Source organism: Eulemur rufifrons, chromosome 19 (genome assembly GCF_041146395.1).
Source record: "Eulemur rufifrons isolate Redbay chromosome 19, OSU_ERuf_1, whole genome shotgun sequence".
NCBI lineage: Eukaryota > Metazoa > Chordata > Mammalia > Primates > Lemuridae > Eulemur > Eulemur rufifrons.
This window is the reverse complement of record NC_091001.1, coordinates 79,513,715-79,531,156: the sequence shown is the minus strand read 5'-3', so window position 1 is coordinate 79,531,156 and position 17,442 is coordinate 79,513,715. Positions and strand designations below refer to the sequence as shown.

At 57.0% G+C, this 17,442-nt stretch overlaps 1 protein-coding gene across 2 annotated transcripts in view; it reads left to right on the top strand.

Moving 5' to 3' along the window:
- TTC7A (tetratricopeptide repeat domain 7A) overlaps nucleotides 1-17,442 on the top strand; it is a 117,290-nt gene that overhangs the window by 84,495 nt on the left and 15,353 nt on the right. For both annotated transcript variants that reach the window (XM_069494934.1, XM_069494933.1), the window contains 3 exons: nucleotides 6,703-6,819; nucleotides 9,950-10,047; nucleotides 11,749-11,883. In XM_069494934.1, coding sequence (XP_069351035.1) covers nucleotides 6,703-6,819; nucleotides 9,950-10,047; nucleotides 11,749-11,883 — 350 coding nt within the window. The remainder of the gene's footprint in view (nucleotides 1-6,702; nucleotides 6,820-9,949; nucleotides 10,048-11,748; nucleotides 11,884-17,442) is intronic.

Sequence of the window (17,442 nt, the reverse complement as noted above, 5' to 3'; positions counted from 1 at the left end):
GATTCTGACACACCCACAGCGTCTTGGCCTCGGTGAGCCCTTGTGACTCAACTTTCCCCTTCTGTTCTTCAGCAAAGATGGTCGAGCGATATGAGGGCAGGCACTGGGGATGCAAAGGTAAGAAGGACCTGGTCCCTGCCCAGTCGAGGGCAGGATCTGGGAGGGAAGACAGGTCAGAAGGACAGAGCTGCCTGAGAATGCCAGCTCAGCTTTCCTGAGGGGTTACTGTATACCAGGCACAGCTCTACTTCCCTTAGTGCTCCTGGGCAGTACCGTGACTGTCCCTGCTTTGCAGACAGATTGGCACTATCAGAGAGGTTAAGGCACTTGTAGTGAGCAGCAGAGCCTGAGCACGCCTGCATCATTCGCTGCTGAAGGCCGTGTTCAACGTGCATCCTCCCATTTGACGGGGACTGAGCCACGGCCAGAGGTGGCTCCCCCAGGCACACGGCAGTTCCCGTGTTCCAGTGTCTCTTGCGGGTGCTGAGGATCTCCAGGGAGCTGCTGTCGGAAACGTGTATGGACCCGTTGTGCTCACTGGCCACATAGCCTGTGTCTTTTCCTGCTGCCAAAACTCTCTCTACCACAAGAGTGGGGTGCACAGCCAGGGAGGGGACAGTTTGTGGGGGGGATTGGAGCCCCCAGGTAAGGGGGTGACCTCTGACCCCAGGACAGTGCTTGCTTAGCCAGAGACATCACAAAAATATCCCCTATTTACAAAATAATTCTTTTTAAAAGAACGTTTTGCAAAGATCATGCCCACCCAGGTCTGAGGAGGCTCACCCTAAGCTCTTTCCTCTTTATAGCAGTGGGAAGAAATTGTTTGTCTTTGCCTCATATGGGAACAGCTCCAAGTCTTAATCCTTCTGACAAATAATTAGCAGTCTGATCCTGCCCCAGGAGCGCAGAAAGGGAAGAAGAGGAGGCAGATGCCAGCATTCTCTTGGGAACGGCCATCATTAGCCCCCAGCTGGAGCGGCTGGGGAGACGGGCAAAGCGGGTGGCCTGTGGCACAGCCATTTGTAACAGGGAGCAAAGACGCCGACCTCGCTGGTCTCTGTCTTCCCCCACAGGAGCGGGGCTGCCCAGACAGACCGTCAGACCCTGTGGGGCTGAGATAGCTCATGGCTCTGCAGGGCCAGCTGAGTGCTTGTCTGTGCCCCTGGGTGCTGGATTGTGCATGCCGGTGCGGGGGGTGGGACGGCGGTGGCAGGTCCCCACCCTTGTCCGGAGCACCGTGATAGATGAGGTGGGTGGTTAGGATGGTGGCAGAGAGGGCACCAAGCCTGGCGTGAGGGTGGCCAGCATGGACTGCTGAAGGCTCTGGCGGCTCTCTCCGGAGGGCTTCTGTCTCTGGTGGGGCTCCCTGCCGGGACCAGGCAGGCATGCTGCGTGGTTTGGCTGAGGCTGCGGAGAGTGCCAGGAACAAGTCTCAGGACCGAGACTCCCTCCCAGCCCCAGCAGTGGGACGGAGCACATGGCTGTTTACATGACCCTTGCTCCTCCCCTCCCCAGAGAGGACACTCACTTTCACATCTTTCTTCAGATACTGACGGTGTGGCAGGGGTGTTTGGCCTTAAAAGACCTGTGTTTATTTTGCGTGGGCTTCCACAGCTTAAGACAGGAAAATGCTCCCAAGAGGGGGTCACAGCCAGCGGTGCTTTGCCTGGGACCCTGTGGCTCTTGCACCCCCTCCCATCCTCCGCCCATTCTCTTCCTGTCACAAGCCCGTCTTAGGTCCTAGAGGCAATGGGCCTAACTGAACAGGCCGGGAAGCTCAAGGGCTTTCTGGGCATCTTCAGAGTGCTCTGCCTGGAAGCTTCTTTGCGGGATCTGGCAGGCCTGCAGTTTCAAAGCCGGAGGCCCCCTCCTGAGCACCAGGCAGTCGTGTGCTTGGAGAGCCGCATGCAGCTGTGGCGATTCTCAGCTGCCGCTTATAGGTCATCTCCATTCAGCCTGGTGGCAGGTGACTTCACTCCTGTTTGCAGGTGTGGAACCTGTGACAACGGAGCTGGCTTGGGTTTCTGACTCCTTCTGGGCCAGTGTCTGCTCACTCTGAGTGATGTCGCAGTACAGGATTTGAGGACAGTAATGTGGCCATTCCTCTCGTGGACTCCACTCCTCATCAGAGTGTGAGAATATTGAAGGGCCTCTAGATCCCGGTATTCAGGTATTCCCGTCCCAGGGACGCTCCTCGGGTGTACTATACTATTGGCCTTGCCCAGTGACTGTCCCCTGGGATGAAGACCCCCAGTCAGGAGGAGCCAGACGCCTCCATGTCGTGCCCGGGCCCGCTATTCCTCCCCAGGCCCTGCTCTCGTGAGGGGTAAAGCTTTGCTTTGGGACAGTTTGAAGCAGAATTGGCCAGCGCTCTGCTTGTTGCTGTGTGAGGAATCAGGCGAACAGACACCGTGTGCTCAGCGCCATGCCGGCCCGGGGAAGGGAGGCGGGCCCTGTCCTGCAGGTACTTGCCGTCCAGGTGGGACGCACAGTGGGGCACAGGTGGCCTTAACCTCTGTGCGCAGGACTGGCCGTGACTGTTTCTAGAGTGTCTGACTTTGAAAATGCTTGATATGAGTTTATCTTTATTATTAAACTCTTAAGCCTAAGTAGCAAAAAAGATGGTATACACAGCAGGAGAGGGGAAAATGGCGTCCCTCCACCCTTCCAGGTCCTTTGGCTGGGCTATGAATTAAAGTGACATAAGACACATCAACAGGAGAAAAACCATGTTTAATTCTATGCATATGCGCCGCAGTCCTACAAAATATGAGACTCAAGGAAGGGCCAGATGATTGAAGCTTATATAGCATCCTGAGCTACAGAAAGGAACAGGGGCTGGGGGCTTCGTGGGGTGGGGTGGGCAGCATAAGTTATGGGAGCATGAGGGGAGGAATGTGTGAATAAAGGTCGTCTTGTTATGCAGGTAAAGTGTCTCAGGTAATAAAAGTTGTCTGGGGCAGCCCGCTTCCTAATACAGATACTTTTACTAATATAGATTTCCTTTATAGATGTCAATTTCTTTTACAAAAGGACAGCTTTTCAGATCTACTCCTGTGTCTGCAGTTTCTCAGAATAACCAGCCCAAAATATGCCAAAGTGTATTTTGGGGTGGCATATTCTGGTCTCCGACAGTCATATTTTGGGGTGGTGTGTCCTGAGCCCCAACAATATATCTATCAAATGTAATAGGTGCTAACTGGACACAGTCCCAGACATTCAGAGGAGGACAGGATGGTCACATAGGGACTTCTTGGAGGAGTACTAGAACCACGAGATTGAAATAGTGGTTTTTTTTTTAAGCCGCAGAATCCTTTATTCAAGTGACATTTTAGACTCATTCAGTATATGAGACAGGTAAGCAAGGGTCTGGGCTGCTTGAGGGGGGTGCAGGGCCCAAGCTTGCCCACTCTGTCTCCAGCCCCCGCTGCCAGCAGCCTCCCCACGGCCCACCCGGGGAGCACGGCATGCTGGTGGGGCTGTGGCCACGGCTCTGACTCCCCTGTGGGGGCCCAGGGTCATCGCCCGTCAGCCATGGTGGCACACCAGGGCTCCATCAGGCTTTCTGAGAACTGGGCCAAGAGTGTGTGGGCAGCAGGATGGAGGGGCCCTGCTGCTTAGCTTAACTCCCTCCGAGGGAGGGGAGTTGCATGCAGATCCCTGCTGGAGCGGGGCGAGAGTTCCGCAGGGAACTAGAGGCAAGCTGGCAGGGGTGCTTATAACCACATCCTGACTTAGTGCAGACTGTCCTGGAGGGGCGTGCAGCCCTATGGGGACACACAGAGAAAGTCAGAGGGTGGCATCGGGTTAGGAAGGGTGAGTGTCAGCAGAGGGCACGATGCGGAGCAAAGCATGGGTGAGTCCAGGAGCCTGTCCTGAGGTTCAGGGAGCTGCTAATACCCACGTGATCAGCGCACACGTGCCCAAGGTCATGGGGAGAGTGCAGGAATCCAAGGTGGAGCCAGAAGGGAAAGGCTGTGAAGGCCACGCAGAAGCGCTTGGATGGCAGACGTGGACATCCGGGGCAGGGCTCGTGGTAGAGGAAGATCCCTCTGGCGGTGCTCAATTGCCAGACCAAGGAACTCTCAGGAGCTAATCTGGAGCCTCCCAGGATCTGGGAGTGAAGGATCAGACCAAGAGTGACTGTTGGAGCACTTGCCCCAGCCCAGAAAGGATGTGGTTGGATTGAGAAATTCCGCTCTGGGCCACTCACGCTAATGGAATGTCAGTGGCTGCAAAGCTACAGCCTGGGTTGGTAGAAGTTACTGCGATGCCAACTCAGCTTTTGGCCACTTCTGCTCCAAGCACATGGTGTGGTCAGGTCTGCTGTGGGCCCAGCTGGCCCTCAGGGATGCAGGGAGCAGCACTGAGAAGGGGGCTCTGGCAGGGAGAAGTGTGCTGCAGAGGAGTGTGGGGAGGGCTGGGGGAATGCTGCAGAGCTGGCCTGCCCAGGAGCTGTCCCTGGGAACCTGCCCGGCCCAGGGGACTCCGCTGCTCTGGCTGCCTGAGGGGAGGGGCTTTCCCGCCTTGCCAAACACCTATTGCTCCAACCTGCTGCTCCCTCCACACCGCATGTGTCTCCTTTCACCCAGTCCCATCCTGCTTCCCACCAGCTCTACCAAGACCCCTTCTCTGTTCTCTCAGCATCGAGTCTGATCCAAAAATACAGCCCTCGATTCTCCGGGCAATGTGTCATTTATAGCACTCTAATTGTTGCCTTGCGGACATTGTGTGCTCTTCTTCAGATTCCCAAAAGCACAGGCTCCTAATCCCTGTGGAGTGTTGGACCCTTTGCACCTCTGGGAAAGAGGGTACAGATGGGAGGCCCGGTTCCCCCAGCGGCTGCCCCCGCCCACCAGGTCAGCCCTGCTCAGGGGTGTGCCAGGCCCGTGCGGTCCATACTGGGGGACCTCGGCCTCTGCCCTCGGGACCTTATGGGCCATCTAGGTGGTCATTAGTTGATGTTCCAAGAAGAATGCAGGCCGACCTGAGAGGTGGGATTTATGGTCAGTCTTGGCGGGAGGCGGGGGGGGGTGAAGTGTGGGGGACGGGCCATGTCAAGGGGCAACCTGTATGGGGGAGCAGGAAAGGCATTTTTGAGGAATAGTGAGGAAGAAGAATAATACTCATCCAGAAACTCCCTCTTTTGAAAAGAGGACTGGGGTAAATGCCACCCTCTTCATTCTCTACCAAGTCACAACCTAAGAAAAACAAGGTGTGAAAAGAAAGGAGCAGAGTACGGACATCCAAGTCCTTTAAGAGGCTGGAGGCCCAGGTCTCGGGGCAGAGGAGAGGGAGGCCAGGACCCCAGCGGAGGGGGCAGGTCAGAGGGGCAGCCCCAGGTACAGGCCTGGCCTCCCTGAGCAGGGCCTGCCCCCTCCTGCTGCCTGGGAGGTCAGGGAAGGCCCCCAGCGGGGAAGGCCTTTGTGCGGCCGCCAGGTGGCCCAGCAGAACCTCCAGGCAGCGATCAGGTTCGGGGCCTGGCAGTCACGTGGGTTACGCAGCAGTGATGCTGTGGATCAAGGGGCCTCACTCGTCCCCGCTCAGTGAGAACCGGGAGCCGCAGCCTCACTGGCCTTGGTGGCTCAGCCACTCTCTGCAGGCGGCACAGGTGGTCGGTGTGCGTCAGTACTGCTGGCAGTGCCAGGGAGGAAATATCGCCCTCCTTCCATGCTGGGTGCTAAATAGCTGCTGCCTGGACCCCTCCTCCAGGACCCCCAGACCTCCCAGCAGCTGAAGGGCCAACACCTGGCGCAGCAGGGCCCCCAGGGCTGCACCTCAGTCCTTGGTGAGCAAGTGTTCTCCTTGGTCTGTGTGAAATCCTTTGGCTGTCCCTGCTGTGTCCAGGGCAGAGAGAGGGACCCACACACCCCTCCTGGGGTCCTGCCTCCAGGTGGAGCAGCCCCTCCTTCCCAGCCACTGTAAGGGCCACATCCCCACACTGGTCTTACCTCAGAGGACTTCAGCTTTTCAGGTTGAAAGAAATTCTGAAGTTGCTCGCTCTCATTGCACAGTAGCGATTTGAATAGGATTTCATGTTGCTTTAATCCTATGGATTATGTAAGGGGAGCTGGCTATTTTGGGAAATTCAAGGAAGAATCCTTTGGTAAAGTATGACACCATCTTCCTCATGTATCCGGGGGCAGGAAACAGAGTTTGCAGTTCCACTTAGGGGTAATTAACGGGGCCCCTGCTGTGTGCTGCCAAGGTAGAAAGCGGGACTCTGGCCCCGGTGACCTCCTCAGCAATCCCTGGCTTCACCTCACTGACTCAGAGTGGCTTTCTGGGCGGATCTCCTATTCGAGGCCCGTCCTGGGTCATGTGGGGCAGCTAAGGGTAAAGCCAGACCACAGGTTCGAGGACATAGGACAATGCTTGGCTGAGGATGTGGGAAGGAAGAGCAAACCACCAGTAATCGCCCCCGACAGTGCTCCAGAGGTGGGCAAGATTGGTCAGCGGACACATGGAGTGAGCACTGACGAATGCAGAGAGTGCTTTGTGCTTTGGCAGCCAACATGGGGAGAAACTGAGGCACAGAGAGAAAGCAAGTGGTCCCAGGGTCGGCAGAGGCTGCCACACTCAGGGCACTCTGCCTCCTGTGTGCTGGGGAGCGGGGCAGGTGGGGGTGCCGGGCTGGGGCAGAATCCCCAGGTGGGAGGGCGCCCTCGCCAGGGCGAGCTGACGGCCACTCCCTCCCCGCAGCCTGATGTTCACCAAGGTGAAGCTGGAGCAGGTGCTGAAAGGCCCGGAGGAAGCCCTCATGACCTGCAGACAGATGCTGCAGCTGTGGCAGACCCTCTACAGCTTCTCCCAGCTGGGGTGAGTGGCTGTCATTGTCCCTTGTGTTGCCAGAGGGTGGTTGTCAAGGCAACAGACCACAGCTGAGTGGTCACCATGCCTGGCAAGATGGGGATGGTAGGAGTGTGGAACTTACTGCTCACGGGGCTTTTCACATCCGTGGGCCAATTGTGACCTCTTACAATCTTCTGTGAAGTGCGTAAGACCCTATTTAGGAAATGGAAGTTCAGGATGGGAGGAGGAAAGAGAAATCATTGTTGAGCACCTGTGCCAGGTGCTGGGTTTCTTGCTTTATCGTATACACGATCAGATTTTACTCCTAGCCCAGTGAGGAAACTGAGACTCAGAGACCTTACGGAATTTTCCAGAGTCACTTGCCTGGCGAGCGCTAGTGCTGGACTCGAACCCAGGTCTCCTGAGTCCCAGCCTATGGAGGCTGTCACTTCTTTCCCGATTCCATATGGAGGCTAGAAGAGGAGGAAGAGGAGGTAGCGGGATCCTGAAGGGCCACCACGCTTCTCCCCAGACACCACAGTCTCCGTGCATCCTGTCTCCTGCTGTAGTCCCTGGCCTGGCATCTAGGTTCTTCCTGGGCCAGAGCAGGGCACTCTTGTCTGGGCTGAATCTGCAGAAAGTCTTTGCTCAAAGCCAATGGGACGCCTGGGCTCAGCCTGTGCAGCCCAAAGGGAAAGGGGGCCTCGTGCAGAGTGGACACGCTGCCGCTTTCTGGTCCTCTGGTCCCCAAGCCCTCCCCTTCTCTGGGATTGCTAGCTGTGTCATCTCCCTAAGACCTCAGGGGACCCTACTCTGCTGGGTGTTTGCATTTTCACAAGGACTTTGGGAGCCCAGAAGGCTTTCAAATTTCCAGAACGTCTCCAGTGGTGAAATTTTAAGGGGAGGCCCCAGGGCGATCAGATGGGGTAAAACACCCTGGGCAGGGTCAGCCCTCACTTTGCAGGCCTGGGAGCCTGGGAGGTTCCTGGGCAGAGCAGGACCAGTGGGTGGAAGCTGCCAGAAGGAGGCTCTAGGGTGAGGGACTTTTCAGAAAGGGAATGGGAGGCCACCTGGCAGCTTGGTGGCCTGAGGGCAAGGACCAGACTCTGATGAGAGGGGACTACACTCAGATGCCCCTCGCTTTCTCGCTCCCTGCTGAGGCCACTGGAGCAGGCGCACAGCTGGTCCCCTTCTGTAGAGCCACCCCCACTGGCTGTTCCCTGTCCGCATTCGTATCTGGATGGCTGTGTGCTCATCCACACGGTCAGTGGTCAGTCGTGGCGGGGCCCCTCTGAGCTGCAGCTTTGTCTCCGGCATTGAAGGCCCACCGTGCCTCCCTGGGAGCAGCAGAGCTGCAGGGCTGCCAGAGCTCATCGCAACAGGAAGGCCCTGGACACCTCTCCTGGGCTCCCCATCTGGGGTAGGGCAGGACTACCTGGACCAGAAGCCTGGACCCAGAACCTCCGGACTTTCCTAGGAGACGGGGAGGATTCTTCCCTGAACCTGGGGCCACAGATCAGAAACCAGGGCTTGTAAAATCTAGTTTGGGGCAGCCAAGGATCAAGACCAGAATCCACAGCCTGAAGGTCTGCCTACCCTACCACCCCGCCACCCCCTAGTGGCCCTACCTCCCACTGAACTCCCTGGCATGCTCCCTTCCTCCGTTCTGCCTGGGCCAGTCCCACACTGCTGGTCTAAAGTCGTGATCACCCCTCAGGCCTGTCCAGATGCCCCTCCTTCATGGAGCCCAGCTCTAAACTGCTTCAGCTTATCACTGCCCTTGTGGGTCTCTGCTGATTGCTCGACTTGGACTGTCTCCTCTGCCCATCTGGCTGTGAGGTTCTGCAAGGTAGGGGCCATACCTGGCGTTGGCCTAGAGCCAGGCAGCAGGTACTCCCCCAGATGGGCTGTTTCCAGGGCCCTCGCAGGGGTCCCTTTACGGACGGGAGGCGGAATCTGTGGGTCTGGCCTGGGCCAGCACCTGCCCATGCATCTCGTTTGCTCCTCACAGCAACCTGTGAGATGGATGTTATGCCGATTTTCAGGATGAGAAAACTAAGACTTAGAAAGGTCAAGTAGCTTTTCCAAGGGTCACAAAGCTAAGAAGGGTGGCCTATGAGTTTAGCCTGCTGTCTCTGGCTCTTTTGCACCGGGCTCGGGTGCCACCTGGGGATGGGAGGAAGGTGGCGGAGGAAGGGAACCAGCCCGAGGTCCTGGATGGTTTCCTCTAGCGCCACTGAGATGGCTGTGCAGCCACAGCCCCAAGCTGGGGCCAGTGTGCGCCTGAGTTAGGATGGCAAGGACAGCCCAGACCCTGGCACTCTCTGCAGGACCATCGTCTTGGTGGCCCTCTGAAGGGAAGAAGCCGGGAAGAAGCCCGAAAGAAGCCTCTGGCCCAGGCTCCTCTCCTGCACCTTCTGCCTCGATCCTCCTCTGAGTTTGCCCGGCCAGCAGGGTCAAGGCTCAGGGGCTTCGTCAGCAGTGGGAAGGGGCTGGCCGGGAGCTGCATGTGCCCCAGGATGGCCACAGTGGGCTGTGCTGCCTTTCTGAGCTGGTGGCTCCTTCCTGACTCTCCCTACCTCCCACTCTGAAAAAAGAGGAGCCCCCCGCCCCAACTACCACCAGCAGTATGGGAGCTGGGGAATTGGGGGCAGCGGTGTTTAATCTGCCACCCCGGGGGCCTCCCAGCTCCTCTGGGGCTACCCTAGCTGCCTAAGGAAGGGGAGCCTGAGACAGGGGGTGGCATCTGGGCCCTCCTCCCGTGGGGGTGGGCTGGAGCACTTCTGGTGCCCTGGGAAGACAACGCTTTCCTTGAAGGCCAGTCCCCAAGCCCCCCTCTCTGCCTGGCACTCTGCTGGATGTTGTGAGGGCAACAAAAGGTAGAAAAGGCCTCACTCAGCCTGGCCCGGGGAGCTTCTGGCCTCACCCACGTCAGAGGAGAGCGTAGGCAGCGTGGGAGTTTCCAGTCCTCAGCCTGTGTGGCCCGGACCCGTGCTGACCTGTCCTACCTCTCTAGTGATCCTCGTGCTTCCCAGTGACTTTGGCTCTGTTCTCGGGCCTGAACTCTCAGTGCCTTGCAGTCTACCTTCTAGTGAGGCCACCTGGTCCTCCCTGCCAGCCTCTGCCTCATCGGGCCCTGCCCTCCCTTGCCTTGCAGAGGCCTGGAAAAGGATGGCAGCCTCGCCGAGGGCCTCACAATGAAGAAGCAGAGTGGCATGCACCTGACCTTGCCCGATGCCCACGACGCAGACTCTGGTAAGAGCATGCCCGGGACAGCTGTCTGTGTGGCCTACGGCGCACTCTCCCAGCCCAAAAGCGCTTACCGGGAGTGGCATCTGCCCAGCCTGGCCAGACCCGCCACCACTCCTTGCCGGCTGCTGCTCAACGGCCCCGGTGCTGAGGGGCTACCCTCAGGCGTGTTTCGGGGCTGACCTTGGCTCCGAGTAGGGCTGGCTGCTGGCCCTGGGGCGGGCGAGGGGCAGCTGGAGTGGGCAGGGCATGAAGAGGAGGGCCGGGTGGGAAGATGGCTGTGGAGCACAGAAACTGTTTCCCCTTCGGCCAAAGCCAGAGGCTGCAGTCCACCCTCCGCGGCCGCAGATCAAGGCAAATAGAAAGGAATGGGCTGAGCTGTTTACAATTCTAAGCCCAAAGCTAACTCTTTCCTGGAAAAACTCATCCTGAAACCCAGGGCTTGTGAAATTCAAATGAGTTCAGGAACTACAGACTGAAACATTTTCTGACTGAGGACCTGATTAAAGCAGAACACCTTCCTCAGAAACACGAGAAGATTCAGTCATGGGAACGAAAGCGAGTTGTCGTTAGTGGAATTGCTCTTTTTTTTTTTTCACTCCTGTGGATGTGAGCCAAGTTGCACCTTCGTTGTCAAGGGATGGAGTTGATTCCGGAAGGCGAGCCTGGCGCCTGACTTTAGAGGCTCATCTCCATGCTTGGCGCATGGAGAGCTGCTGTCTCCAAGGAGGGAATGGTTAAGGGCAGAGGGGGGCCGGGAGCTCCCTGGCAATTAGGGAAGAATTATGAACACAGTTATTAGGACTCCGTGTTCACTTGTCTCATAAACTGAAATCCTCCGTGGTTTGCCCTGAGGTCTCCTGAGTTTATTGGAGCCTTTATTGCCTCTGTGCGAGAGAGAGAAAGTGCTCACATTTCACCTGCATGGGAATTATAAATGTCAACAGCTTATATATCCTGAACGGGGGCCCAGGTCACCAAGAATTGCCACAGGGAGAGGTTTTCCAGAGGGCAGAGGTCTGACTTGAAATGCTACCCAAGGCTCCTTCCCAGCACAGCCCAAGGGGGACCTTTATACCTAGGACACAATAATACACACTTGTGAAAACAGAAAGTAAAAATAGCAAAAGAAAAGAAAACCCATGTATAGTTTCACCACCCAGGCCTTAATAAATGGCCTTTCAGACTTGTTTCCATGCCCATATTTCTTTTTTATAAAAATGTGATTCTATTCTTCAGTAACTGGCTTTTTAAAATCTAACTATATGTGAGAGATGTTTCGACATCCGTATTTAGACATCACTGGTATATTTTAATGACTGCAGAGTCACAGATGACTGTATCCTCGCTTACTTCTGATCAGTCCCTATTGTTGGATGCTCGGGTAACTCCTGTTGTTTTCGGTGTCATGGGCAGTAGCAGGACCAGCATCTCTGCTGACATTTGTGACTGTCTTCCTAGGGATAGATTCCTAGTAGGGTGTCTGCCTGGTTGCCCCTCAGAGAGCTGCTGTCCCTATGTGAAGGGGAGAGTATGCAGTGGGCCCTTCCTGGTGGGTCTCTGAGCTGCTTGGTGGCTATCAGGCCATGCCACCCACCCTGCCTAGGTGCCCTGTCTTTCCCGGTGGAACTGGACAGTCACTGCTCCTGGGGCCTGCACCGCGCGGCACTCTGGCTACTGCTCAGCCCGTCCCCTCTTGCTCCGCAGGCTCCCGGCGAGCGTCGTCCATCGCAGCCTCCCGGCTGGAGGAGGCCATGTCGGAGCTGACCATGCCCTGTTCGGTCCTGAAGCAGGGCCCCATGCAGCTGTGGACCACGCTGGAACAGATCTGGCTCCAGGCTGGTGAGTGCCCTGGCCCAGCTGGGGAACCTGGTCCCCGGGACACCCCCTGCCTGCCTGCAGCCCACTGCAGGTCTCAGAGCCCTGTCCCGGAGCAGGGAGGGCACGGAGGCGAGGGCTCCTGGCAGGACTCACACGGGTTACGGAGCACTCGTGGACAGGGCTGGGGATGGGGACCTGGTGCTCTAATTCCAGCTGCTTCTTCCTTGCCTCGGGCAAGTCACTTAATCTATCTGGCCATGGTTTCCGTTCTCTGCCCAGTGGGGATAGTGTCTGCCTCCCATCTGGGAGAGCGTCTCTCAAAGCAGATACAAATGTGAGGGAATTTGAGGTCGTGAGAGGCCACACAGATGGTCTTCTTAGTGTCGCAAACGGGCTTCAAACCCCAGAGCACTTAAACCTCATGGAGAGCTCATGGAGTAGCTAAGGAAGAGGTGAGGTGTTGAGGCCCCAAGAAAGAGAGGTCTGGGGGTAGAATTCATTGAAGGCAGAGGGAAGGCGGGTAACATTGAGGTTGCCGTTCAGGCGACAGTCCCACTTGATACTAATTCGTACCATTGCCACCGTGGAGTTGGAAGGTTAGTGTCTGGGAGGCAGGCTTCAGGAAGCCAGCTTCGGAGTCACACAGACCTGGCTTCTGATGCCAGCTCACGAGTGGCCGCTCCTGATCTACAACGAGCTAACTTGTGAGGCAGTGAGGGTGGCACATAGTAGGTGCTCAGCAAACGGTGCTTGGCTTCTGTCTCGTTCATGGTGGTTGAGGTGGGGGTGGAGGTGGTCTGGGACCGCAGACGGTGAGTGTCCTAATGCTCAGCTTGGGAAGGCCAAGGAGTGACTTGCTGGAAAGAGTGTTTGAAAATTTAACCTGAGGGTGGTGTGAGAGGTGAATCGGAGTGGACGAGAGAGCACCAAGGCCAAAGATGACAAGTGAGTGCCTGAAAGAAATAAAATGGCGGCCGCAGCAGGACAGAAAGGAGGAGGACAGACTGAGTGGGTCCCACGAGTGCAGCGGGCCCCGTGGCCTGAGCCGCCCCAGGGAGCTGTAGGCCCAGGAGCACCTCTGCGCCTGCTTTCTGGTTGCCCTCCTGTCTGCTCTCCCGCCATGGGGGTGGCGAGTCGGAGTTAGAATGTGCTTGTTAGCTGAGAATCCAGGGTTCCTACCGCATGTTTCTCACATACGGACATGTTAGTATGTGGTAGCCCCTGCTCGCCCCACCCTAGGTTCTGAGTCTGGGAAAAAATGAACCAGGATTCACAGAAAAGCTAGCCATGGGAGCATATTCATAACACAAATACTGCCTCAGTTGGTGTCTCAGGGTCCTGAGGATGCTAGGGCTGTGTGGGGGCTGTGCTTGCTCCAGAGTCAGCTTGTTGGGTCTTAAGTGGGGAGAGGAACGTTGAAAAATCCAGAGGGATAATGAACAGGCCTCCCCTTAGGCAAAGATTCCCCATCTTCTTCTAAGACATGGAGCCATAACGACTTCCGAGGGCCAGAATGGAGCCCCGGGCCTCACAGGTGCCTGGGGTAGAAAGCTGCACCCACACTGAGGGCTTCACCGACGTCAAGGGATGCGTCAGTAACACCGGGATCAAATTCCAGAGCTGTGGGTTACCTGAGCTGGGACTCCCAAGGCCTTTTGTTTTAATCATTCGCTTTATTATCATCAGCAAATGAAAAGGTTTTTGCACGTCACAAGCCTGCTTGCATTTCTCAGATAATATATTGCTTGATGCTGGGGATGCTAGCATGTTCTGGTAACTCCAAACAAGGCTGAAGGGCTTCCTAAAGCCTGTCATTAGACATGGGACTGTGACTATAAACGTGCCCTTCAATAATTTGCACATTAGCCCTTCTTCTCTGGACTTATGCTAGATATTCACCCCACAGAGGAGAGCTCTGAGAATAACATCTGAATGCTTTCCCCGCGGCACCAGGTGAGGGCTGGGCAGTGTAGTATCAGGAGCTAGGTGTGGGTGCATGTGGCAGGTCCAGAAGAACAGTGGCTTACACAAGGTAGAATCTTATTTCTTTCCCACGTAACAATTCAGAGATGACGGTCTTGAATGGGTTGACAACTCTTCTGTCCCTAGGGTGTCATTCCCATCGATGTGATCCAAAATGACTCTGCCACATTCACATTCCAAGGCCTAAGATAAACGAGGAGGAGAGGAAGAAAGGCACACCCTCCCCCATAAGGACATATCCTGGAATTTGCACATTTCACCTCCCCCTCATGATCCACTGGCCAGAACTTAGTTATCTGACTACCCCTAGGTGCAAAGGACTCTGGCAAATGTCAGTTCTGGGTGCTCATATGCCCCATTAAAAATCAGGGGATCTGTCATGATAGAAGAAGAGAGTGGACTGCTGCACAGCCACCATGGCCAGGAAGGAAACCTGAGAAGGTGTCCTCGCTCTTTCACTCTGAGCATGAAAGAATTCCAGGGCAGTTTGCACCCGGGAGCTCTCTCCCTCCCCTGGCTGCCATCATCGCCAGCAAGCATCTCCTGAGCACCTGTCGAGTGAGGGCTGCCAGGACCAGATCACAGGGCAATGGCTTCTCCCTACCCACCCCCACCTGACCCAGGCTGAGAATACTGTCATCGGCATCCCCATCCCACTCACCCCTGCCTAATGACTCCACCAGCTGCAGCAAATTTACAGGAAGGGAAGAAGATGCCTTTATCATTTTGGAATGAGCTAATCCCTCTGGTTTGGTTCAAGATAACTTGCATCCCAATCTGTTTGGCAGATTCATGTTTCTATCATGAACCTACTCTTTGGTTGGGAAATGTCGTATCCTTGCTCTCCCAGCTCTTGCCCCCCTCCCCTCCCCTCTCCAAGTCTCCTCCTCATTCCAGTCCGATGTGAGACGCTCACGTGCTTGAGCGCGAGTTGCAGGTGGCTCATGGGCAGCGGGTCTGTGTGAGAGTGGGAGACCACCAAGCCGCACGGACGCTCCAGGACCAGAGTGTCGAGAGGTGCTTTCCAGAAAAGCAAGAACCCCCCACTACAGCTCATAGCCCTGGGAGCTGTCAGTGTGCCAGAGACGGGAGATGGACATAGGGAGAGAGTTCCCCTGCCCTGCAGGGGACATGGGCAGCTCTGGGCTTTGGGTTTGCAGGATGCTGGCCTGAGTCTCAGCTCCCAAATGCCAGACTCCCGAGGTTGGGGCACAGGTGCCCTGGCCTGCAGGTGGAAGCCAGCCCAGCTGTCAGCTGGACACATGAGGAAGCTGGGGTGGGACGGCCAGAGCTGTGGCCAGAGTGCGTGTTTATGACAAAATCATGGGCGAGGGAGAAGCCAGCACTCCCCCTGGCCCTGCACGCTCCTCTGCTCTTTGGTATCCCTCTTTCCTCGCTGTCCTTTGCTCTGTCTTCCTTTGCTCTCTCCTCTTTCCCCAGGTCCCCACCCTGCTCGCTCCCTCCTGCCTTCATTTAGTGCCTCCGTCTGGCTCTTTCTTCCCTCATCCCAGCTTCCTGGGCCAGCGAGGAGGCCGCTCCCAGGACAGGCCCACGCAGCCCCGACTCCCTGTGCACTCTGGGCCCCGGGCTGGAGGGTCTCAGACCGTTGGGTTTCCCTTTTTGGTGCCCTGATCTATCTCCATTCCAGCCCTTGGTCTTCACTGTCCTTCCTCCCTCGTGCTCTCCCCACCTGCCTTCTTTGTTCTGGGTGTCACATGTCCTGAGGGTCTGCTGCGTGGGGAGGCATGCTGACTTCCTTATTTCCTTTTGGTCACCAAAACTGCCCGCTGAGGGTCAAGGCTAGCCACGGTGGATTCCTTTTGGGGCCTAACGTCTTTCTCCCCTGCCCCAGGGCTACGAGTCTGGATGGCTGCGTCCCCTTTCTCAGGTCAGGGAGGGTCCCTCCAGGACGCACACCTCATCTGGGGAAGCCCTGCAAGGGGCCACCCTGCTCCTCCGCACAGGGCAGCCTGGGGGCAAGGCCCTCCCTGCAAAGGGCTGTGGAATCGCCCTGGAGAGTGGGCCCATCCCCCAGCGCGGGGTGGGGTAGGGGGTTGGGGAGCCTCGGCTTTGGCAGGAATGGCAGGAAGACTGGAACCAGCTCTGGGTGCGGGGTTAGACCAGGATGTCTCAGAAAAAAAATAATAAAAGGGCCTCTTGCAAAGCTCCAGGGAACAGATGTTTTCCATTTGCAGCCTGCCGAGAGAAAGCACAGAGGGGAGAGGGGTGGAGAGAGAGGGAGGGAAGAGGAAGAAAACCGGAGGCACACAGGCAAGAGAAGGGGTCAGGAGGTAGACAGGGAGGAAGAGAGAATAAGGAACTGAGGGGACAGGGGGGGCCGTCTGACGGGGGTGCAGCAAGGCCGTTTGTTGGGGGGGCAACCTCGACAATGAAAATTCAAGGAAAATCTAGTGACAGTGAGTGCTCACCCAGCCCTGGCCAGGGGAGGCTGGGATGGGTGTGGGCACCGCGGGGTCCTGGCAGCCAGGGCTATGCCGGAGAGGATCAGGGCGCGGTGCCATGGGTGCAGCAGGCACCCGCGCCGCCTGCCTGGTGAGCACCATGTTTGGTAAAGCAGCGAGCAGGAGCCCAGGGCACCTGCCCAGAGATACTGAGGCTAGGAAGAGGGGGTGCACTGTAGCCCCCAGACCTGTGGGCCTGTCTGCAAGTCATGGGCCCCACCCTGGGGCCGGACTTGCCGGAGGCTGTCTGCAAGGAAGCCAGAAGCCCTCAGGAGGCCTCGGTCCTCTGGCTCTGTTCTGTGTCATCTGGCTTCCTGCCTAACTGGTATGAAGCCCATCAGAGCGGAGCAGCCCTACCTATTTTTCAGGGCCAGCCCAGCTAGGCCTGGGCCCTCTGGAAGCCCCAGGGTCTGAGGCAGGAGGGATTGGGAGCAGGTAGGGCCCCTTCTAATTGAAATCTGTTGATGTGAATGCGCGATGTGGAGTCCCCAAGGGATGGGGTGGGGGGACCAAGGACAGCCTCTGGAGACAGGGCAGCAAGTTGTAAACAGCATAATGAGCCGTACCAGGGCCAAGTGGGCCAGGCGGGGGGTGGGACTGCTGGGACAAGGTCTAGGGGAGTGGAGAGGCTGGCCCCGCCCCGGGCCCTCAGCTGAGCCAAGGTTGGCCATGGAGGAAGCAGCCACCCCCCAACGCCCACACCCACACCCTTCCTTCTGCTTCTCCCCTCTCCTCTTGCGCCCCTGGGGGATTCTGTTGCAGTGGAGCTGAGCCCTCCAGGTCAGCACAGCGTCCCTTGTCCTCACTACCAGTCCAAACACCTCTGCAGCCTTCAGGCCCCGACACTAATGCTGCCTCCACAGGAAGACTTCCCTGACCACACCAGCAGCACTGGCCTGACCCCTCGCTAGTGCCCACATAGCACCCACAATTTGCACTTGTCACTCCTCTTCCCTGGGTCTCAAGTGGTTTAGTGACTCAGCTGTCCCCACCCTACCCCTGTTCTATCTCCTTCTCATGGGAGGACCAGGCACACAGTCAGTACTCAATAGTTGCACACTGGACACTCCATTGCCAAGGCAGCCTGTTAAGAGCTCCTGACAGCAGAGCAGGGAGGAGAGCTGAGGCTGACATG